Source organism: Lingula anatina, chromosome 3 (genome assembly GCF_051362555.1).
Source record: "Lingula anatina isolate TDL-2025a chromosome 3, LinAna3.0, whole genome shotgun sequence".
Lineage (NCBI taxonomy): Eukaryota > Metazoa > Brachiopoda > Lingulata > Lingulida > Lingulidae > Lingula > Lingula anatina.
The window spans coordinates 20,649,397-20,673,126 of NC_141769.1; the positions used below are offsets into that span (position 1 = coordinate 20,649,397).

The window sequence follows — 23,730 nt, forward strand, 5'->3', positions numbered from 1 at the left end:
CACAGACTTCAAAGACTTTTTTCAATGTAAATCGAATCCAGTTTAAATTTCTACTTGTAAATCTGGTTATATTGTCCGTGTTGTCAATTATGAAACAAATTGATCATGTTCTAAACGACAGTACATGTAGCCAGTTTTCGTTTGTGTTAAATAGAAGAGCGTTAAAATGAAGCATTTTAAGTCGAAGAAACCAAGAATTCCATGTACGTGTTGCTAGTACTCATTGGATATGGGATGCCCAAACTCTTCTCTCTGCAATGAGAAATTGTCGTGTAAGGCGGCCAACACAATATTGGAGTCTTCGCGACCGGAGTTGGATCCCCATTGCGACAGCTGTGCCCTAACACAATGCTTGGTTGAGAAAATAAGTTTACAGTTATCCGCGGAATAATTATTTTGTTACTGAAATGGGCTATGTATAAAGGAAATATACAGGGAGGATTGCATTTTTGATAAAAATTATAACAAAACGATGCATTTGTTCGAAAATGGCGAATTTTGTATAACTTGGTCAAAAGTAAATTTACAAAGAGAGTTAATTGTAACTGGGGTACGTGCTGGTTAAATGTACGTGATAATAATGACGTTTGTGACGCGATTAGCTGGATGAAATACGGTTGTGCAACTGACTTTAAGTCTCACGCGGGTATCGAATTCTTCACACTGAAAGCAAATAAAGATGAACAAGGTCAGTAACTCTCTGTCATTCCTGTCCTTTATTTGTGTGCCGGTCCTTCATCTTCCCACAGCGAGTACACCGTCCAGTAGATCATGTTGAAGATTAAGAAAGAGACCGGGAAAACCACTCTAGAGATCCTGTCCAGTGTACTGGCGCGGATTTCATGGCCCTGTCGTCTGGCTGGAGTGCCGTCCTCCGCGTCCTCCTTGGACTTGCTAGGAATCTATAATAATAATAATAATAATAATAATAATAATAATAATAATAATAAAATGATGATGATGATAATGATCATAATAAAAAATATTTACTCAGCCATGGTATATATTCCTGATATTATAAGATATATAAAAAGGAAATTATGTTACCGTCTCAGTTTTAAAAAGATATGAAGTAAGATGGCTTAAAGAAATAGCTAAAAGAAATGGATTAAAATAAAAGCCATGGACTGAAATACTGTGTTTTACATGTAAAGACTTAAGAAAAGATATCCATCATTCTGATAAACAAAACACTAAAACAATTAGAAATGTGATTGTCAACGTCTGAAACTTAAAAGTTTATGGTTTACCACGTTATGCTTTGACGAGTCCATTAATTTCTCATTACGAAATTGCAACAGTTGAGACAATTTTTCTACTGCTTTCAAAGGTGACATAAATAAATGTCAACAACATGTTCGTTACATGCGGCAAATACAGAGTGTTTTTCTAAAAGCCCCCTCTTACACGTGTATTTATGTTTATGATTTTTAGGACATTGTAAAAAAAATCTCTCAGATTTTCCTTTAATAAAATAATGAATCGTTTTCAAGCGTCTTCCTACTTGTGAAATATGCTCTTTTTAATAAGACAAACACAAAGTAGGCTTACGTTTGGTCTTCTAGTGCTCATCCGTGTGAACTTCCTATGACTGACATTAACGAAGGCGAACTCCAGTAGAGCCAGGAAGACGAAGAACAGACAAGTGGACATCCAGACGTCAATGGACTTGATGTAGGACACACGGGGAAGTGTTTGGCGTATGGCGTACGTCTGCGTGGTCAGCGTGAGGACAGTGAGGAGGCCCAGCGTGATTCTGGCCGGAACAGAGTCGTAGCTGATCCAAAACGCCACCCATGAAAGCGCCACTATCAGCATGCTCGGGACGTACGTTTGCACTATGTAGTACTGGATGTCACGTCTTAGGACGAATTCTATCACTAGCTGAGTGAAATCGCCTGGAAAGAAATAACTACATCCGTCATTTTGTGTGGGACCATTGTCGGGTAAGTTGTATATGTACTAAATATTTCATCTAACTATGCCATGGTGTTCACGAATCGTGTCTTTCGTATAAACTTAAAAATGCCATTACTTCTCTACTAAAGTCTTTATTCAAGAAGGATCAGTTTTCTCTGGAGTATTCTCAAAAATTAACCCCTTCGCCCCAATCAATACAATTACCATTCGAGATTGCACCGTCCAAACATAATGGATTCAGTGGGAGAAATCTTATTACCAGATCAATATGAAGGTTTGGGTTTTCTTCCCGTAGTGAGTATTATCAGTGTCAAGGGAAAAGAGAATAGGACCCAAATTACAGAAGACTGATTACAAGTGGCACTTTACAATTATAAGCATCAACGTATGTAGTAGAAGATAAAACTTGAGTCGCTGAAGCTATGCATATTCCACCGTAAAAAAATTAAATACACTATTGTCGACATACGGGTCAGTGTATGGGGGGGCAAAGTGATTTCCATTTCGTCAGAAAATGAAAAAACGGCCGTTTTTCATTTTCATTTTATAGAAATGGCCAAAATGTAGTGGAAAATGAAACTCAGTTTTCGTTTTTCCATTTAAAATGAAAAATGGAAAAACGGAAATTGCCCTCGTTTTTTATATTTTACTATAAAATGCAAAATACAATATCGACAGATCCCCGATGTGATACAAAAATATAAATATCGACCGTTTTCGTTTTTTCTAATGTTTAACAGGTGAAATAAATCATAAAATACCCTTTTATCCGTGTCTTTGAGGAATTGACAGGCTCGAAAAATGTTCATTATTCAATTTTCGATTCAAATAGAAAAACGAAAGTCCGTTCGTTTTTCTGATTTTCATTTTATGAATGAAAATGGAGAAACGGACGTGCAGACACACAGACAGAGAAATGGCAGCAGCTGCAAGTTATTGGTGACTAAATTCTGTCAGTTAAAGCTTAAATGCAATGAATTATTTCTATAAATAATGCAGAATTTGGGATATGCTGTTGACGTTGGTCTACAACTTCCACTTAAAGGCATAACAGAAACAGAGATCCATTACTAGTGTGCACAAGGGAGTTCAACTTTGTGCAACAGACAGGTATAGGCCTATTGCACCCAGTGCATGTACCAGCTGTTTGTGTGCTGAAAATATATTCTAATCAGACTGTTTTAACCCTCTACCCACTGTGAATAACTTTCATGGAAAATTAGGTTTTAATAAAGTATTTGGTTATTGTCATATTTTTGTTGTTGTTTATTGTAGATCCGCTGATTTGTAGATAATATAGGCCTACCATTTAGCTTCAACGGCACGATTAAAAACTTAAACAATTTGTCTTTGTTCTCATCCTTGATCAGTCTTACTTCTTTAAAATCAGTCTTATTGTTTAATGATTTATCGCAGCACGTGTTTCCTCTTATTTGAAAGTTTGGTCAGAAAATGCTGATCAGTTATCTCCGGTCAAAGGGCCGAAAGGGAGTAGGGGGGCTATCTGTAAGCTAGGACCAAAATTATTATCGTCTATCCTAGCTGTAAGCAAATTTTTAAGAGAGAAAAACCCACCAAAACGGTTGTGAAATGCCAAAAAGGCGTCAGGAACATTTCATGATTAAGGGGGGGGGGGTTTAAAGACTTTCTCTTAAACTAAAGGTCTTAGTTTTTTATTCAGTTGTCATATTCATTTAATGTACCTTCAAAACATCTAATTATGCTTGAAACACAGCTACGGGCTAGGAAGTCAAGACCTTACTAGATGATATACTCATTCACTCCTTCAGAATATCGATACAGTTGATCGATACAGGTTGGTGAACATTTTAGGTGGCGGATTTATGTGGGGATCCTGACATCCCCCCCCCCCACCCTTTCGATTTATGAAAAATATCACACCAATGATCCCCTCTTGAAATTAGAATTTTCACCAGCTGAATCATAGTTGTAAACCATACCAAATGGTACTCTCTAAAATGCCTTTCAGCGGGCCCCGAAACCCACGCCAGAGGGGTCGGCTTCGCATCCAAGGACTGTTTTTTTGAACATCTTTATTTTTTCGAAAGGTTATATATTAATATATTATAATATTACAACAATGACACGCTTACCCGCGGACCCCCCCCCCCCCCCCTTCAAATAATCTTGGATCCACCCCTGTTTTTGTTACCTGATTAGTTGCTGGTTTGTACAGTAACAGCAGTAAAAACTGAAACAAGAGAGAAATCTTGCACTTATTTTTCCTTCTATGTACAGCTTATTTTTATCAACACGACGAATATTTGAGATTGTCCGTTCCAACACTCGTATTGCATTAAAAAAGAGAGTCAAACTCAAGATGCAAATGTGTGAATTTTTATAAAATAAAATACCCCCCCCCCCCCTCCCCAAAGGTTGCATTAAAATGTTTAGGAAGAGGAAATACATAATTTGTTTATTAGTTTGTGATTACGTACATAAGATAATAACGCAAATGCATTGCGCAAAGGGCCCTGTAGGTTTGTAAAAACTAACTCAATAACTTCTTTGACTAAGGAACAATAACATTCAAGAGCAACAAGACGCAGGGGTGTAAAGATTCTAACAAACATTTTATTAATTTATCCAGTGTTATCCACAGAAACACAGCTACAAAATTTGTGCAGCTACATAACTGCTTTGCCCAGTCGCACGCACCAGTAGGCCTACTTAGTTAAAAGAACATCAATTGAGGCTATACCAGCACTACAGTCCAGGCGACTTAATAAACATTCAAATATTTCTCTCATGATAAAAATTTCTACTTTCTATCAAAATCTTGTCACAAAAAGTCCTTACAGAAACAGATCCAACCTTCATCTCTTCTCCACTTTGACCTAGACACTAACCTAGGGGCCTATTTCATATTTCTGAACCACACACAGCGAGGGCGCATTGTTTTTCCATAATTGTCCACAGTTTATAGAATTTCTGAAATTCCTTAATTCATTTTTCTTAAAGTAATTTACTAAATCTCCGAATACTTATACAAAACCAGGAATAATCCTAGTCTCGTGAAGTCAAAGTTTCAAGGGCTGCCATTTTTCTGTCTGTATGTCTTTATATACTTCCGTTTTCCAAGTTTTATTTCCAAAATGAAAATCAGAAAAACGAACTGACTTCCGTTTTTCCATTGAAACCATAATGGCAAAAAATAAACATGCTTCGATACTTCATTTCTTCACAGAAGGAGAAAAGGACGTATTTTCTAATATATTTCACTCTCTTGACATGGGAAAACAGTGGATGTTTCTATTTTCTATCACGTTTGGAAATCTGTCGTTTTTTGTTTTTTTTTTATGTCACAAAAAAGCGGAAAAAACGAAAAATAATCTCGTTTTTCCATTTTTCATTTTAAAAGGAAAAACGAAAATCGAGGTTGATTTTCCATTTCACTTTGACAATTTATCAAATGAAAAGGAAAAACGGCCGTTTTTTCATTTTCTGACGAAATGGAAATCACTTTGCCCCCCCATACACGGACCCATACGAGAACTGTTTCCACTTTTGTAGGATTTCATCGACTCGTGAAAAGAAGTATCCTCGAGGACGAACTGAGGCAGCGTCAGTGTGTCGGCCTTATCCAGCTCTTTCTGCTGTGTCCAACGGAATATGATGGTGTCCGTGCTGTATGCATCTGTAATGCAAGATACAATATTGCAAAATCTATACTGCTTTTTAATGTTGGGTGATACTTTATACATATGTTTGGCAAGAATCCATTATTTGTATTATAATTGTAAATGAACGCAAAGAAAAGTTTTACCTCCATGCATATGCGAAATACAAAAATGTACAAGAGAAATTCTAAACTCATCAGATAACCTTATACAGTGTACGTTAAAAGTAATAAACGAGAGAGAGAGGGGGGGAGAAAGAGAGAGTAAAGATTACGTACAACTTTCAATAACGAGAGCACAGACTTGCGTGTCAAGAGGAAACTTTTCCAAGTGCATTGGGCAGTCAGCAGTGAGAGAGATTCTAAAATACAAACGTTAAGATTGTGCAATAACGATCAAATCTAATCACTATCCATAAGCGTTTATGATAAAATATTGCCACGCCATTTACAGGACAACGAACTTACTCTTAAAAAAGTTTTTTTTTCTAAGAGACATACACGTTGTATATAGATAAAAAGGTAAGATGGTTTCTATTTCTGTCATGTTTCAAACGGGAAGGTATATATCCTTATTCCCGAGTTAATAAGAAGAGAACTTAGCAGTCTGTATATCGTATTGCCTATATCCGTATCACATAAGTGGGGGTGGGAGGTTTGCATGCCAACTCTTAAATTATCAATACTAGAAAACGTGAATTGGTCACGTGTACCTTGAACTAAAGAACACAGTTCCATTACTGTCAATGCGCATCAGGTGATTGGGGGTGGTAATGGAGTGAAATCTCGCGCTCTTCTCGTTGGAAAAGAACAAGTCTGGCACCCACACGTCATTCACTTTCTTAGGGTCTAAATTGATCTCGGAGATATTGTAGATTTCAGGGTCGAAACTTAACCTAGAATCTGTCCACGTTCGTCTTAGGAATATATTCATAGAATAATCCTGGAAAGAAAGATGCATATTAAGTTAATTAAAACTTCCCTCAGAAGAGTTAGGTAGGCAATACGAAAGAAAAACTTCTGCGAACAAAAAGATTCGGTAACAGAGAAGACGATTGGCAACAGAAAAGAAAATTATAGTAATGCATTTATATTATCTGATATTATCTGATGGAAAGGAACGATTGTTATGGCTGTTCATTTCTGTTTCTGCGGTTGTCTAACAGTCTGTTGTCTACTTATACAATATGTGCACTTGAGATACCAGACATGTCTGGGCCCACAATGAGTTTACCGTATTGGTAACTAAGGATCCTAGATTTATGTTTTCCTATTTAGACCATTTAATCACCCGGCCCATGGTTAACTTGCAACACAGCTGAAATATTGCCTATTTCACGACTACTTGGTTATTTCGGACAGTTTCTTCGGACATAAATACTGTTGCGGTCATTCTCTAGCCAATCCACCTGTCCATCTGAAGGCCATGCATCCTCGCTCACTGCCTGGAGATGCAGATTCATGATTTGAAAGGCAGGTGTAGAATGTCGAACTTCTGGTCAGTTATACATATGTTTGCAGATACAGCTAAGTAAATAAAGCACGGTATGAGATAAATCAATACTGATTGAATACTTGGAATATTAGCCAAACTTAATTATGAAATCCCTGGGAACTGCAGCTGAATGTTTCTAAGAGTATCTTAATATCACAGCCGATGATTGCGTACTAAATTTGGCCAGTAAGAAAAGAGATAAACCATTTTAAGTAAATACAGTACACTGTAGCTGTGTATTACTGTAGCCAACACACACATTCAGAGACTGTTTTTTAACATATCAAACGTGCAATTATGTAGTTCCAGGGGCGTTTTTGTTCCTACGTTCCAATTACCTTTAAGTCAGATGAGAGTTAGAAGTTGTTTGTCAGTTCTAAAGAGGGAACTTCGACAGGTATTTACGAAATGATTGTTACCAGGCATACTTCATAGATTTTACTGATAGTCCTGTTCTGTCATTTCTTGTGTTAGGTGAGAGCGAATGTAAATTTCGGATTAAGGGATTTTTCATTCCACAGAGCAACTATCAGTAATAACAGTTCGGCATTGTTTGTTTATTAAAAAGGCCTCTACAACGTTATCTTTTTTCATTTAAATTATTTTATTTATTTATTTATTCATTCATTTTTTTTGTTTATTCATTTATCTACATGTCTTTTTTATTATTCTTTAATCTACATATTTATTTATTGTTTTTGTTTGTTTATTTGTTTGTTTGTTTGTTTGTTTGCTTTTTCATTTTGTGGTGCAATTCAGAATCTTGTCGACAAAAATGTGAAACATGCCTTTTCTTCAATAGTTTGTCTTCCGGATGTTTTATCTCCGGAAAAAAGGGATAATCAAAAAAGCAGGCAGCTTTTTTGTTCTCCACGTGCTCCTCTACAATCAAGAAAAAAGTCAGGGTTGTACAGTATTTCAAACGGCCAACAAATTACTTGAGACCGTTAATGAGTCCGTTTCCTATATGAAATGTGAGCTTGGGGCAGAACCCAGGTGATAAAAAACAACCTACTCAGCTTGTTATCACTCGCCCGTATCAAGGGTCTCTTGTAATGGTTTGCCATCTATGCAAACAACTCTTCGCCATGTTTTTCACAAACACGAAAATACAATTTCAAAGAAATACATTCTGTATGCAACAGGCATCTCTGTCGTGAATAAATCATGAAGTTGTTCATCTGATTAAAAACATGACAAGAAACAAGTTGGTTTATTTTAGATATTAAATGGATATGTGAACACAAAGGAGGAGGAGAAATCCCAAAATCCCAATTTCTTCCGAGAGTTAGATAATCCCCTACAGTAAGTTAGCACTTATCAGAGCCTTAGGCTGCATTCATAACTGCAGACTGACAGATCCTCGGATCAAATGTGGCCGACCCACCCGAATGTGCTTGTTGCGTAATACCTGCGGAATATCTATTCATTGTCTATTAGAGAATTACGCGGCAAGCTTTTAACTTGGTCGCCATATTTGATCCGCGGATCCCTAAGTCCGCTGTTGTGAATGTGGCCTCAAAGTGCGTTCAAAACAAGTTGATCCGAGGACTAACAGGGGATTACGCGGCTTGCTTTTTTAAAAGCTTAAAAGTCATATTTAGGTCGCGGATCAGTAAGTCCGTGGATCTTCTGTTCTGAACGCGCTCTGAGTGAGACCACCACGTAAAAAGCTGCTGTTCTTTCTACTGGTAATGTTTACCAGAAGAAAAGGTTTCATGTGGTATAAGGGAATACGCAATGTAAACGAAAAAAAGTTCACGGAGAATGGAAAAATAAATAATGGTCTCCTTCCACTCTGCCACTTGGTTGCCAGGTGGAAGTAAAAGGTTTGAATGGATTGTTTATCAACAAATTGTCTTTAACTTCATCTTTTACACGAACACTATTTATCTATCTTACTTAAAATGCACTCTTTCAAAACATTATCACTCGCATTTTTTATGGAAATGAAGTCCTTCATATTTTTCATTTCCTACCAGAAATCACTTACCATACTCAGCTCATTAATAGAATCAAAGTTATTCACGAATATTTCAATTTTAACTTCAACCGGGTAATCTGAAAAACAGCAAAACAGCAAAGCTCGTTGTACATCACGGTGAAGAATATCACTATAAAATATTTATCAAGATGTTCATATGTTCATTTATATATAAATATGGACTATGACTCCTTTATGAAACCACGACTGCCTGAGGTTGAATGGTAAAAAAACAAATGTCTGATTCTGGAAGAAGCAAACAGAAAATTGGCATAAAGTAATGCGACTAAGGATTATTCATGTCTTCGTTTTAGCTTATATGATCAGTGAAATATTAAGTTATTGAGCAGCATACCATCCTCATCGTGTGTCCGTTATATAAGGCATCAACAAGAACTGGGCAACATGTCATCATTAAAATTTACGTCTTTAAGATCTAAATTATTTTTCTCATACCTGAGTTTATATTTGGTGGTAAACTGGCATCATACCCATTAAATAATTCTGTCAGAAGGCTGGACCTGAAAACAGATGTAACAGTGGATGAATGTTGACGTACCATCTCAATTATCATTTCAAGATTGTTTACAGATATTTCTAGATATTAATTGGGCCCTTACACAAAAAGTTACTTTCTGAGTCACGTCGGTGACGCACACATATTGTGTAAAATTTGAATAATCCTCACTGCTGCAATCTTTTCTCTAATACGTATTACATGTATTATAACTCCCAATAAGGAAATAAATCAACAGTGATTAAAAGTTATATAACTGTTGTGTAAATAATATAATATAATAAATATAAAGAAGCATATAATATAATAATGATACTGACAAGTCTCAAAAATTCACTTTTTTTTTTTTTTGCAAGATTTTTTTTTTTTTTTTTTTTTTTTTTTTTGCGTAAACATATAATACAGAGAAACTGAGACAGGCACTTTGAAACAGTTCACCTCTCAAGGAGATGAATCGACTTATCTCACTGACTATGTTAATAAGCTGTCTCATTGCGATTAGCTCGCCATAGGGGCCACATCTAATCCTTCTGTTGCCCCATCCACGGCCAGTGTAATACAGGTAAGTTGCATGCCATCCGATTGGCTTCCTAGGGTGAACTAAGCGTAATCAGACGACCTGCTTAAATGGACCTTACTAAGATAGACCTGACCATCTAAACTGGAAACTCATGACTCATGACCCATTCTGTTCTATACATGATTTAGCTGGATGAGAACTGGTATATATATAGGAAGCAACTACTAGTAAATGTTGCAAAATAACAGTGAAGGTCAATTTAATCTATAACAACCAAACGTAAGTTTTGATGGATCCCGGACTCGACATTCATGTAATATAAATAGAAACGCTGTCCATAATCAGAGAATGGGCTAAATTACTAGTGACATACAGTAAATGAGCAAGCAAATCTAATAAAATATAAAGATGGAATAGCCACTGCAACCTTTTTTGTGAACACAGATGTGCAGTTATCTAAAAGTCCCATTTGAAGCAGATGCTTTAATGCGCGCTATGAGCGAAAGACCCTCAGAATTATTCCCCTGGTGAGTTCTTGGTTAGAGAGTTTTAAACAAATTACCAGAAATAGCGTACCGGGGATGTTATACTAGTGTTGCAGGTCGAGGCTCACAGCTATAGTACAGCTGAGTAAAACTACGTCGTACATTTTTTTTTTATATTTTACCTACACCCCTCCCCCTTGTCTCTATAAAATGTGTACATAGTTACAACCTATTAATTTACCGAACGCAGAGCACGCAGTGCTGAAAGGTGTATAATAGCAAACTGGACTTGATACAATCCAGGTATTCTATGTCCAGAAATATTGGCCATTGGGTAAATATTTATAAAAGAATAAATATATATGACCCCTGCTTAAGATGGCGCTTGCTAAGACCGCATAGGTGTGCTGCACCTGGTGTTAGTGCCATGAGCTTTGTTTAAAAGTGGAGCATCAAGCTGCGCTGGTTTACCGAGTCAATCTGTTCGCCACCCCCCACCCCCCACCCCCAAACACACACACACTCATCTAATAACCATGATTTACCAGGCACCACCCACTTTGCAAACGAGTTTGGTTTCTATTGAGCGTACAAATCAGCCGGCAGATGAGTCTGGTTCGCTCTACTTGCTGTGGCACATATAGAGTAGGCCCCATGACAGGGAGACCACATGCTCTGGCCGCCACTTGAATGGAGCGCCATGTAAAGGCGTAGTTAGTTTTTAAAAAATCATAACCTTAGCTGATATTTTCCAAAGATACACTCTTTCCTGGATGATTGAGTTACAACTGATGGTTCAGCGGTACTGTAATCAAAGAAACGGTTTATAACCTAAGAGTAGGAGATTCCGAGAACTCGAACTAACTTCATCCACCAGCACCAATCCTCCAAAGCCCGTAACTGGGGGGGGGGGGGGTCACGGGTTTGAAAGAAGTATCCTTTTTGACAGGAAAATGTCCCCTCTGGATAAAATTTTGTCTAGGTATACGAGGGTTTCATGGTAAAAGGTCCACTTTTCCAGAAAAAGATCCCCCCCCCCCCCATTTTGTAATTGTTGGCTACAGGCCTGCCTCTTATATGCAGCAAGACCCCCTCCTCCCTACACACACACACACACACACACACACACACAAATCCATATTCCATATATATATCATCCACGGAAATCTCATCACGCCGACACTAGTTACTGCACCAGAAAATGGCACACGCCCACAGAGCGGTAATAGGGACATGAGGGGCAGGACCCACACTTAGACTGACGGAAAAGCAAATACGTCTCCAGAATCTATATCTCATGGTCATAACTTGTAATTAAATAGTCTGGGAGAAATTACATAAATTTTGGCTTTGAGGCAACCAGGTAGCTATCACTTACACCTATCCTGCCAATCTCATTCCAGGCAGGTGCCACGACCTTTACTCTGATCTTGTCGAATGGAACACGCACCCGGAATATCAGTGAACACGAGGCAAGTTCTGCTCTATGCGAGGTATGCAATGATGTGCACAATCGTAGATGGCAGCAAAGATAGCAATTTTAATTTCCTACTAAAAAATGCCTGCTAGTGTCATCGGCTCAAAAGTGGATCGAGTTTATTTGTGATTCATTAATGGGAAAATACACGTTTAAAACGTGATCAATAACAGTAATATTTGTAAACGCAGCAGGAAGAACCAACGAGTCTAAGCTGAGTGAAGGCATTATAACGGTTTCTTTCTAGAAATCGAGTTATGACAGTATTAGAAGGAAAGAAAAATGCATGTTGACATTGGCCATCAATGCAGAAATGTAGAAAAAAACCGTATCTGTACAGTATTTCGCCCTGTATACCTGTACCTAAGACTAAATGAACCGGTTGCCTGCTGTGGTATTTCCGCTAAAGACCCTTAGCCAACACGAACAGACATGAAAAACGGTTGTAGATATAAAAAACAAACAAAATGTTAGGCATCGATCATATAAATTCAATTGACTTTTTCTATCCATCGATTTACGGAAGACCACCCCTGTGTTGATGCGAAAACGTTGATCAACACACTATGCTGTAGTCAGGAAGGCCGGGAAAACACTAGGTGGACATGAAATACTACTTGGACATCATCCCATCTTGAAAAAAAGAAAAAAGTAACATGAAACGGGTGCACGCAACACACACACACACACACACACACACACACACGCACACACACACACCCAGTTGGCATTATTTTGATAAGCTCATTTAATATATTCTGTACACATGTACCCCCACAAGCAAGAAAAAAGAGGAAAAGAGAGAGTCCGAGAGAGAGAGATACATCAAGATAAGATTCAACCAACTTTAATAACGAGTACTGAATGGACATGCCCAGTTTGGTATTAAATTGATTTAAATGTCAATTTTAATATAAAAAACATCCATTAAAGTATACATTTGGATAGCTTTTAAAGTGTAATTGTCTTGAGTCTAGCAATTTATGTTCCTAGACACAAAAGTCAATCAATTTTCCTTTCCTTTGATACTAAGAGGTTAGGAATGTTTTATGGACCACCCGGTAAATCAAGGGCCCCTTTAGACTATTCTAAATTTAGAAGAATAAAAGGCAACGACCTTAAAGCAAATTCTGACTCTGCACTTACCCTCTACCAGGGCGACAGGCTGATTTTTCACCAGATATCCACAGATATGTCTTTAGATAAATAGACAGTCATGTCATTATCTGCTTTTTGAAAATTTTCCAATAATATCTGCCACCCTGGTAGAGGGTACTCTGCACTGGCAATACCATACAATTTAACAACAGTCCTATATATAGTAACCTTGGTGGATAATTTTCGAACAAAATATTAACATATTATTATTATTCCACATTAAACAATAATAATACTTCATCAATTTTGAATTTTTTTATATAGGCATCTCCGAGAAATCGGGTGAACCATCTTACCATCTGGAAGCATGTTTTACCATCTTTCATCAACTACACAGCACTGTACCTTTCGCAATATTTAGTAAATAATAAAATATTCCCAGGTTACTTGAATTGTTCAACAAATGTCACCAGTATTTATCCACCACTCACCTGGAGGCTTTGGACTCTGAAATTGTCAAATGGATTAACACCAAAATCAAAAACAACGCCGTGGACTTGAGATCCATTCTTCTTTCTTTGGTGCTCGCACTCTGACTTAGCCAAGTCTTCCCGTATTCTATCTATACCACTGACACATTTGCCAGAACCCTAGCATAGTATACCATTGGGTTCCTCTCGCTCTGAGAGAGAGGCATTGTGACTCGCGCAGTGTAGATTTAACCACTGAGTATCCAGTGATTTATAGCAGAGGCGTCAGAGCAGTATTGAGGAGGGGGGGGGGGGGGGGCTAGCCACCTCCCGTGTTTTTAACATTATCAGTCATAAGCGTGGGAAGAAGCGGGATGGGGGAACCCACGCTCCGGAAGGCAGGACATGCTTTGATACCCTGCCCCACCCCCAAGGATTTAAGGAGCTAAGAGGACCCCACCCCACTCCACCCACCCCCTGAATGAGGGGGTTCCAACCCCAGGGATGTAAAGGGGCTGCGGATACCCCACCCCCACCGCTATGTTTTCTGAATGCTTATCCCCCTCTCCCCCCAAAAAACACACATGGACACATACACACACACATTTCGCCTTCGTTTTCTTCATCACGTGCAGCACGCATTCACGATGCTAGCTAAACCCTGGTCCCATAACCCATACTGTTATAATATATCTGTCTGATAGAATTTTCTTATTTTTTTACTCGTATATTTGTCAATATTTCATCCATATAAGGATTTTAAAAATGATACGTGCCCATGTTAGTGTTGTCGCCAAGGGGATTTGGATTTTGGGTTCAATTACGACAGAACCCTATAGGGAATTTTATTGCTTTTGCACATCTTTTCAATTTTCCTGACAGATGAAATGTTTAATAGTCCATATTCCTAAATATGGACTTTAGTTCATATGGCCAACTTAATAATGATGGGTATCCATGTAAATGCACAGCATACAACTTGGCTATTATTCAGCTTATTTGGTTTCAGAGTGCGATGTTTTGTTTTGAAAGGACTTTCGCACAATTCAATCGACTTTCTTTTTTTTTTTTTTTTTTGACACGTCATCCTTCACATTTTTACATTTTCACATTTCACAGTTTGCTGGCTATTTATCGACTTAAAGGCAGCCATGTTATAATTACCAAGAAAAACAAGCAGGAAAGTAACCGAGGTATATATGAGTCATATTCTGCTTGAACATTTCTGAAAAAAATCCCTGAAGAAGGCCTAGAGGCCGACAGCTTGGTTTAGATATTACATCTTTATAGTAGATCTTCATAGATGCATCAGTATAATAACCCAATTGCTTCTTAAAGTTCTATACAGTGATTTGATGTGAATCTTCAATGTAAACTTTTTAAAACGTTAAACACATTTTATTTATGCTAATAAAGAACACGCATGGGCACACCGCGACAGTCTGAAGCTATCGATCTACGTAGATCTACCCAACTCAGTGCAATCAGATTTACACGCCTCCTCCTAGCGTTGAAAAAATACAGAATGGAGATTGTGATTGTACGAGTACGTAGGAAACAAAAAGAAGCGTGTTAATCTGTTTATCTGATTGCATTCAGCGAGAGTCCCCGCGGAGTTGGATTGATCTAAGTAGAAGGATAGTTTTATTGGGAATATTCCATGGCTAAGAACTATAGTTAATAATACAATGAGATGTGGCACAAGATATTCCTTTCAAATCGCAACCTATGTATACACGGGTATCATTATGCACCATATCTTGTATAGCACCTTAGTTATACCCAATGAGAAAAAGTAACAGACTTACTTTGTCCGCTGATATTGTTAGATATGGATAATGTCACAACAAGCACGCAAGCGGGAAAACACACACGCGCGTGCGCGCGCACATACACATACACACACACACAAACACACACACATACATTCACACACGTTTAATATTCTTGCGTTCTTACGCGCCTCCTTCGAGATAAAACTTTTTGTCTTAAGCAGGGTGACATCCAATTTTTCAAGTAATACATTTGGGGGGTTGGGCACTGATTCAACCAATGGCAATTATAACTGTAATACGGATTTTGACTAAAGATCACTATAAATTTTCAGGAAATTGTGGTAGCTGAGATCAACATTTTCAGTTTGATGTTATGGTGACATGATATTTTATACATTCCGTTGTCTATTGCTTTAATTCAGGTAAGAATTCAAGAGAGGGGGCGGGGGGGGGGGGGGGGTAATCAAGATCAGATTCATTCCATTGGTGGGCAGTCAGAGTGATGTATAAATAAAAATATGACTCATGTACAGGTACGAATTTCCTCACTTGACGGCCCTAAGTTAGATACCATACCAATGAACCTGCCCATAAGCACCTTTTACCTTTAGTTTATAGTTAACGGCACTGATAGATTAATTTAAAGGTTGAGTAAATTGGTAAACATTCCCAACATGACAGTAAAATAAACCAACAATATATTTACAAAAAGCAATCTTTCTTAAACGGGAATAAGACTGACAAGAGTTGTTCACAGTAAGGTCTTTGTTTTTCATCCACAAATTGTATTGATCCATGTCTAACATTAAGCCGTGCTACTAATGCAGAATAGTCATCCTTTGTTCAGCCCATATTTGGAATTGGGACATTTTAAAATAAAATAAAAACGTGTATCTCCTCCAGAAAAAGTCATTTTTCTTTACTGGACCCTTTAAACTGGTTAATAACAAAGTATTTTGTTATCACGTTATAGACACGCTGAAAAAAGTTAGCAAAAAATTAGTTTTGAAAACGGAAGGCCCTTTAATTATATATAAACTCTTAAAATGTTATATTTTTTTAATGAAAATTGATGGACATTCATAGGTTTGCATTTGAATAAACTATACTAATATCTGGGGATAGCTCTCTCTCTCGCGCGGTACTTCTATCATAAGATGATTGACGTTTGTTTATATAACCGCCAATCAAACTGTCATCACTTGACAGCAGCTGTCAAAACTTAATGAATTTGATTGGCACCTTGTCAATCAAAGGATGTAAGAAGCTGGAATTTTATATGTTAGACGACCATTGTGCTCAACTGTGCAATGATGTGATTGACGTTTGTTTATAACTGTCAATCAAAGTCACGTTTATTTGACAGCTTTCGTCAAAGTTGAATAAAACTGTATGAATTTGATTGAGAGCTGTCAATCACAAGACGTATTGTAACTCGAGGTAGAAAATATATTTTAAAATTTTTAGCATTTCTCTTAGAAAGAGTCTCGATAGATACGTTTGAAAAGGTAACGCGCTCTAAATCGTTTACGTCCCTATAGATTTACGTACTCGTATTTTAAGACCAGATACCGATAAATCCACTTGCCGCCTTATCCCCTTGAGAAGCACATTAACCTAAGTAATTTCTTAGAATTGTCTACGGTCCTTGTTTGAAAAGGACGGGGAAAACTAAACCAGCAATTTGACTACATAACATTGGAGAAAGATAGTAACGTTTTTTCACAGGTGTTAGTACTAAAAGCCCAGGCGTAAATGTATTATTTTATTTTCTTGAAATGATATGAAATGGCTATATGGGCCATTTCAAGAATAATGGCTAATTTTGAATAAACTCAGAAATTTTGTAAAAATGGAAGGAATGTAAAGGTCATGTATTTTCCCTCCAGGTGGTGCTGCCGTACGATCGGGTTTGGCAAAAACTGCTCAGGTGAAATATAGTGGACCATACAGCCAGTGACCTTCGTAAGGTCGTTTTATTTGGGGGTGGATTAGGGTCCGGGATCTGTCTTTTGCAGGTATATTTTGAAAGATGTTGGACACAAATGAATGCGTCCCATATATTTTTATTTCAGTAAATTGCAAATCGAGTTTCACCGGTGATATAATGGTGACTGCTGAATATAAAAGGCGCTCACTTCATCCTGGTCCCCCTTTAATCTAATTGAATCTCCAACCAAGAAAGAGATGTCATTTCTTCGGTTTTTAGTGAGCAGGAAGTGGATGCAATGTGGCCTGGATATTAAGTATACGAATATTTTAATTATAACAGATTCGATGTAATGTTTTAAGATAATAGTGGTGGTACATGTAGATGCTGTGCTTCTTAAAAAAGCTTTTTGATGCGTTCATGCTGAAAACTAGTTTTGGCCATTCACCGATATTTCCCCACACGTAACATTTTGCTTCGTCCGTCACGCCGTCACCTTATCAAGTAACAATTCCAATTCTTTGGGTATAGTGTAAAAAATCAGTAACAGTAAAAGTTTAACGTGGGAAAATGTTGTGGAATGGCCCGCTTGACAGCCTAGATTTCCGCATGTTCATGTGCATTGAGCCGTTGGTAGAGTAATTTAAGTACATATGAAAGGTGTTACAACATACTTCTGTTTCAATTTTTGGCACGATTTCACAAATTAAGTTGTATTATTTCAATTCGTCAAATTTGTGAGCCGAATTCTATCTGTAGATCTACAGGTTTCAGGTATACGGGCGACATGATAGCGCGAAATGCTGTTTTAGTCTAGATGACTGGTGCAAAAATTGCTCAAAAGGTGGAAAAAGCATGAAACTTGGCACAAATGTTCTTTGGACTATGCTGATCATTTTCAAGGGCAGTGCCCAAAATTTCAAAGCGTTGCTTAGCAACCGTTGCTAAGGAAGTGATTTACCTTAGTAACAAGCTAATTGGACCTTTCTTGTTCAGTTTAAATGATTTAAAAAGGCTTTTAATAATGTTTCAAACCATCAGAACTATCACTATACTATTTTAAGACATTAAAAACCCAAGTAAACCATTGCAACAGTTGCTAGGCAGCATATTACCCTAGCAACAAGTATTTAACATGCTGAATTAGCCCAGAAAGTTAGTGTTAAGGTTGATTTTTTGTTGAGTTCCTCTAGACAGAGGGGAGTTCAAATGTCATTAATAATATCATTGATGTAAAAAAAAACAAAAACATTTTTACACCATCTTTTATGGAAAATAGTTTTTTAATTTTTTTCAATTTTTGAGTTTTGACATAATGGTTGTGATAAGATTTCATATGGGGTTAAATTGAAATTTTCCTGAATTTCATTCAAAGAACCAATAATGTTTGCCAAAAGGGATAAGAAGTTGCTTTTAGTATCTTTAATCCACCTTTTGTTACTACCGATTCCTGACATTTTGCCAAGAAAAACGCTCTCCACTTACTCTTATTTTCTTCATAAAGAAGTCTCTTAAGCCATGTAAAGTTTAGGGCCTTGGAAAAATTTTTATTTGCTGTACCTTTTTCCGTCCATTTTTGTAATCAGACGCCATCCTTGCTCATTTTATTTTGTATCTTTTTCCATTCCTGATAAAGTTAAATATGATATGCATATTTTAAGTATTGAGGGAGGGGGGGGGGGGGGGCTGGTAGGAGAGTTTATACATGCCCTACGTAAGATGAGAAATACTAAAGGTTTAACCACTGTTGACTTTCCTATTATTGAAAGGTTTCTCAGAGACCAGATTTCCAAGATATTTTTCATTTTGTTCAATATTTTCTAAAAAGTTTTTTCACATTGTATTTTGTCAGTTCAGCATGGTTCTATTTTAATTCTATTTGTTAATCAATAAAGTTCAAAAGTTTCTGTTCACACCCAAAGGCCGTTAGATGCCATATCTTACTTCCACCAAGGCTGCTCTACATCAATATAAGAGTATTCTTGCGAGATGAACATATCTGAATCAGCACTACGGTGCCATGTCATCAGATACCATGTGCTCACTCTGGTTGGACTTGTGCAGAACAGTGGGCCTAAGTGGACACATTTGCCAAAAGCTATTGACCTGTCCAGAGTTGCTCCAGTGTGCATGTAGGTACAGATGTAGAGGCTGACAATGTGCAAGGGCAAAATGCACTGTATATTGCACATACAAGGGAGAATTAACTATTATTATTATTATTAACTAAGTTTTATAAAGAGTCGTAAGGTGATAAAAGCATGGAAATGGCTGGTTACTAATTTTGAACGTGCTGCCTTAAGTATCTGCACTGGCAATTTATTTGATCGGATGTGTGTAAACACACAATTGGTTCAACTTACTGGATTAAAAGTATGAATATCTTGCTCAAAAGTGTAGTTCTTAGCTAGTATTATAGATTTGCCTTACTTAATAGACTAACGCAACTTTAAATGCTTGTTGCTAGGGTAATATGCTGCCTAGCAATCGTGGCTAAGGTTAATTTGGGTTTTAATTGCCTTAAAATAGTCTAGTGATAGTTCTGATGCCCTGAAACATAGTTATTAGCATTTATAAACATTTTAAACTGGACAAGAAAGGTCTAATTAGCTTGTTACTAAGGAAATTCACTTCCATAGCAACGGTTGCTAAACAACGCTTGGAAATTTTGGGCACTGCCCTTGAAAATGATCAGCATAGACCAAAGAACAATTGTGCCAAGTTTCATGCTTTTTCCACATTTTGAGCAATTTGGCCAAAATATAGCACCAGTCATCCAGACTATTTGAAACGGATGTTGATCGTATTGTCAAGGGCTTGCTAGTTACACGCTTTTAATTCAAACCCTCTGGCAAGGGACATCTTTATATGCTTTCAAAGCAAATTATGAATGAGCTTTAAACCATTTTTTAAAACTAATTATAGATGTAAAATCATACTTGTGCTTAAAATATTTTTATTATTATGTGATATCACGAATTTAACGTTTTTGCAAATAAGATATTGAATGTTTTTTTTTACAACAGTGTGAACATCAGTTACAAAACTTGCTGTGCTTCTATAAAGAATCAGCGATCATTTTTTCACATAATTCCCTCAAATTTGCCGGGATGACATTTGTGAAATTGTACTATTTGCGGTATTTTAGTTCTAATGCGAATAAAATGCACGAAAAAGGAAAACGTTTTCCTGGGGCAGATAAATGGTTTTAAGTTCAATTTGACACTTTCGTCATTAGACAAAAGAAAGATCATTTGAAGTTGAAGCAATTTATCAAAATGGTCAAGCGTCTTTGAGTCTTGGTCGTGTATATTTGCATATTTTCACCTTAACGTTTTTTTATAATAGTAAACATTTTTCACTTTTATATGTAGCGGAGAGAAAGAATTCATATAATTCTAGATTACATATGCCATGCGATGTCCGTATATGGTGCTCGTGTACTGCCCGTATATCCCTTTTCGTCCTGCGTCTTTGCGGAGGCAGGCGGTGGCCGTGCGAAACGGTCTCCGTAGCCTCTTCGATTTTTTTAGCTAAAACTTCTGGCAATTTTTTCAAATCGTAAGCCCGTAGTGTTATCGTAGATGGCATTTATAAATTTGAAATTGCGATTTTCCTTAACCTGACCTCATGGGCGAAAAAAATCGTAGGGGGCTGCGCCGACAACGATTGAAGCCGCACGTAAGAGCGTATGGCAACTGCACCGAGAATGAAAGGGCTCCGTACGATCACTTTCAACCGAAAAACCGACTTTTTGCCCACGTGACTTAAAAGTGATTTCGGAGAAATGGTTCGGCACTTGCACGTAATGTTAACGCATTCGCCGTATCCCGTGAATACTTACGATGTCAAAAAAATCGTCCGGATAATCGTATACGTTTTCATCAGGCGGAATCCATGGCAAATGTAATCAGTGAGATATAGAAGTAGCCTCAAGTAATTGGTCTTTACATTTTAAGTAGACCCATTCTTTTATCCAATTTCAATGATGATTTGACAAGTATACATTAAGTGTTAAACTAAATGCTGATGGTAGTTTTTGTTTTTAACTTACGAGCATTTTACTCGTCAGTTTGCACCAAGCATGAAAGATACTTTCACTCTCTTTGAACGTAAGAAAATCAATTATTTATTATAAAGGCGAACATCTCGGATAAGACTTTTATATGGCAAAAGATAAATGAAGCAGAATTAAAAAAGGTCCTGGAAACTTTTACAATTTCCATTTATCTCAGTTGAGAAAATTACGACACATAAAGTAAAGTTCGAGTTCAAAATTTCTATTACTTTTATCGTCACGAGCTTGTCACTGCTCTCTGTCTCCATTGCGAATAAAAGACGAGAACTTTGGAAATCGTATTTGGTATATCTCGGTGATTACGAAAAACAGTGAAATTTCCGAGAAAGTTAAATTTTTGCTATATAAAAGTCTCAGTTTCAATATGTGCTTCTCGAGATTTACTTTTGATTCTGGGAAAAGGGTTGATCATCTCTTAAAATATGCTGCTCTTGCTTCTCTTGATTAAGATACCCCATTTTGGGGGGTCGGTGGGTCCATGTCCATCATTGTTTTTTAACGAAGAATGTATAAATGTCTTTGTATTTTAAATTACTTTCTTTGATATCAATTAAGACAAAATATAAGGCAAGTAATGTAGTTGATATTTTATTTGTCAAGTGAAATAAGGTTTGTAACTTGTAAGATATTCAGACATTACTTACATACTCAAACATTCAACATTGTATTGATTAAAATATTAAGAACTGTTTTTACAGTAAGAAAATTTAACATAAATGAATACATAACTGTACTGTATAAACTGATATTTGTTCGTTTGCTTTTAATAAAAAGCCTTTTCAAATATTCAAAAGTTTTATTATTTTCTCTAATTTTTGCATAGCTAAGGGGTAAACAGGGATTAGGGTTCAATTTCTTACTTGGGTAATTGAAAATTCGACGTGCTATAGAAGGACTATAAAATTTTTTCTTTGGTTACTATAAAACGAAAGTCTATCCGCGGAGGGTGGGTGGGAACACTTGGAGAAGTAGGTAGCGCGCTTGCCTCCGAACCAGCAGGTCCCCGAGTTCGATTCCTGGTGTTACTAGGTCCCAGTAAATTACCCTTTGCAAAAAAAGTCCACAAGACCAATTTAAATTTAAATTAAATTTAAACTACTAGATAAATAGTTAAATGATTTATTTCAACGTGAGCAGAAAGTACAAAGTATTTATACAAACCCCAGAATGCACTAAATATATATATAATCAGCGTTACAAAAACGAAATTATACTCAAGTTGGTCGATATACACGATACATACTTAATACATGATAATAAAACAGTAAAACCATGTTAGCTACAAAAGGATCCTTTTCAAATTTGAACAATTATTAAAGAAAAGTTTATAATATCTTCAAGGTTTTGGTCAGGATTGAAAAATAAAGCATATTGATGATAAACCTTTTCATTCTCTTAAACTTTGACGTTCATATATATACCTGTATTATAATTGAGTGCAAATTGCATCGAGGTTAATTTCAATCAAAATTCTACTGTGTGGACGATATCGGCATTTCAAAATGGTGTTCAGTGTTTAAAAAAAACACTCAGTAAAGATAAATTATCAGGGCGTGGGACTGGCAACTATCATCCCTCTCGAAGTCGATAACCCAGGGATCCCGACCAAAAAAAAAAAAATGCATTAAGAAAGTGCTAGGTGCAAGACCGGCCTAACTGAATAAAACGTTCACCTGCAAATTATTTGTCAAAGTTTTAGAAAAAGAAAATGCTACGAAAAAAGTGAGTTTTAACAATGATTCAGCGAATTCCCAAGTTACTGACCAAAATGTAACAAAAGCCGAACAATAATGTTCAAAATATATAAAAAAAACGTTAATGAGATTCTCCTTAAACGTTTTTATATTGACCCTTAGATTGTAACATTTTGTTCGGACAAAACTGACAAAAGTTGACAATCAAAAATTATCACCGAATTAATTAAGATATCCCCCCCCCAAAAAAAAAAAAAAAAACAAAAAGCAAAATTTGATAATTTTCCAAAAATTTGAACTATAAATTCCAGTTCTACATAGATTTTCAAATAAAATAAAATAGTTTCTATGATTTACTGTTTTTTTCTAGATAAGCATTTCCATTTATAATCTGTGATATTAGCAAAAAGTATTGAACAACAAAAAATGGGCTCAATGCTGGGAAAGACCAAACAATATTTCTTATCATGTTTTCAACACATAACCCCCTACAGCAATAATATATTAATATTGGACATGAAGATCTCTTCCAACCCCTGCTTTCATTTTCTTCACACAAACATTTCAGACACATTCCCAGCAGAGAACATATGGCTGCATTACTTATAATAGTACATTTACACTATATTAACACTCAAAATACTGAA

The 23,730-nt window shown here is 36.7% G+C and overlaps 1 protein-coding gene across 1 annotated transcript; it reads right to left on the minus strand.

Annotated features, from left to right (window-relative positions):
- Positions 1 to 581: 581 nt before the first annotated feature.
- Positions 582 to 13,848, minus strand: LOC106179486 (glycine receptor subunit alpha-2). Its single transcript, XM_013563130.3, has 8 exons — positions 13,628 to 13,848; positions 9,496 to 9,560; positions 9,049 to 9,116; positions 6,274 to 6,503; positions 5,840 to 5,922; positions 5,432 to 5,578; positions 1,552 to 1,898; positions 582 to 902 (listed from the first exon to the last, which is right to left on the minus strand). The coding sequence occupies exons 1-8, from the start codon at positions 13,702 to 13,704 to the stop codon at positions 717 to 719; spliced, it is 1,203 nt and encodes a 400-aa protein (XP_013418584.3). The 5' UTR covers positions 13,705 to 13,848; the 3' UTR covers positions 582 to 716.
- Positions 13,849 to 23,730: the final 9,882 nt, after the last annotated feature.

Excerpts from the sequence above, each read along its gene's own strand:
- LOC106179486 (XM_013563130.3), bottom strand. The coding sequence starts at position 13,704 with ATGGATCTCAAGTCCACGGCGTTGTTTTTGATTTTGGTGTTAATCCAT. Across the intron at positions 6,504-9,048 it reads CTATTAATGAGCTGAGTATG|GATTATTCTATGAATATATT; the intron begins GTAAGTGATTTC and ends CTTTCTTTCCAG. Across the intron at positions 5,923-6,273 it reads ACTGTGTTCTTTAGTTCAAG|AATCTCTCTCACTGCTGACT; the intron begins GTACACGTGACC and ends TTTGTATTTTAG.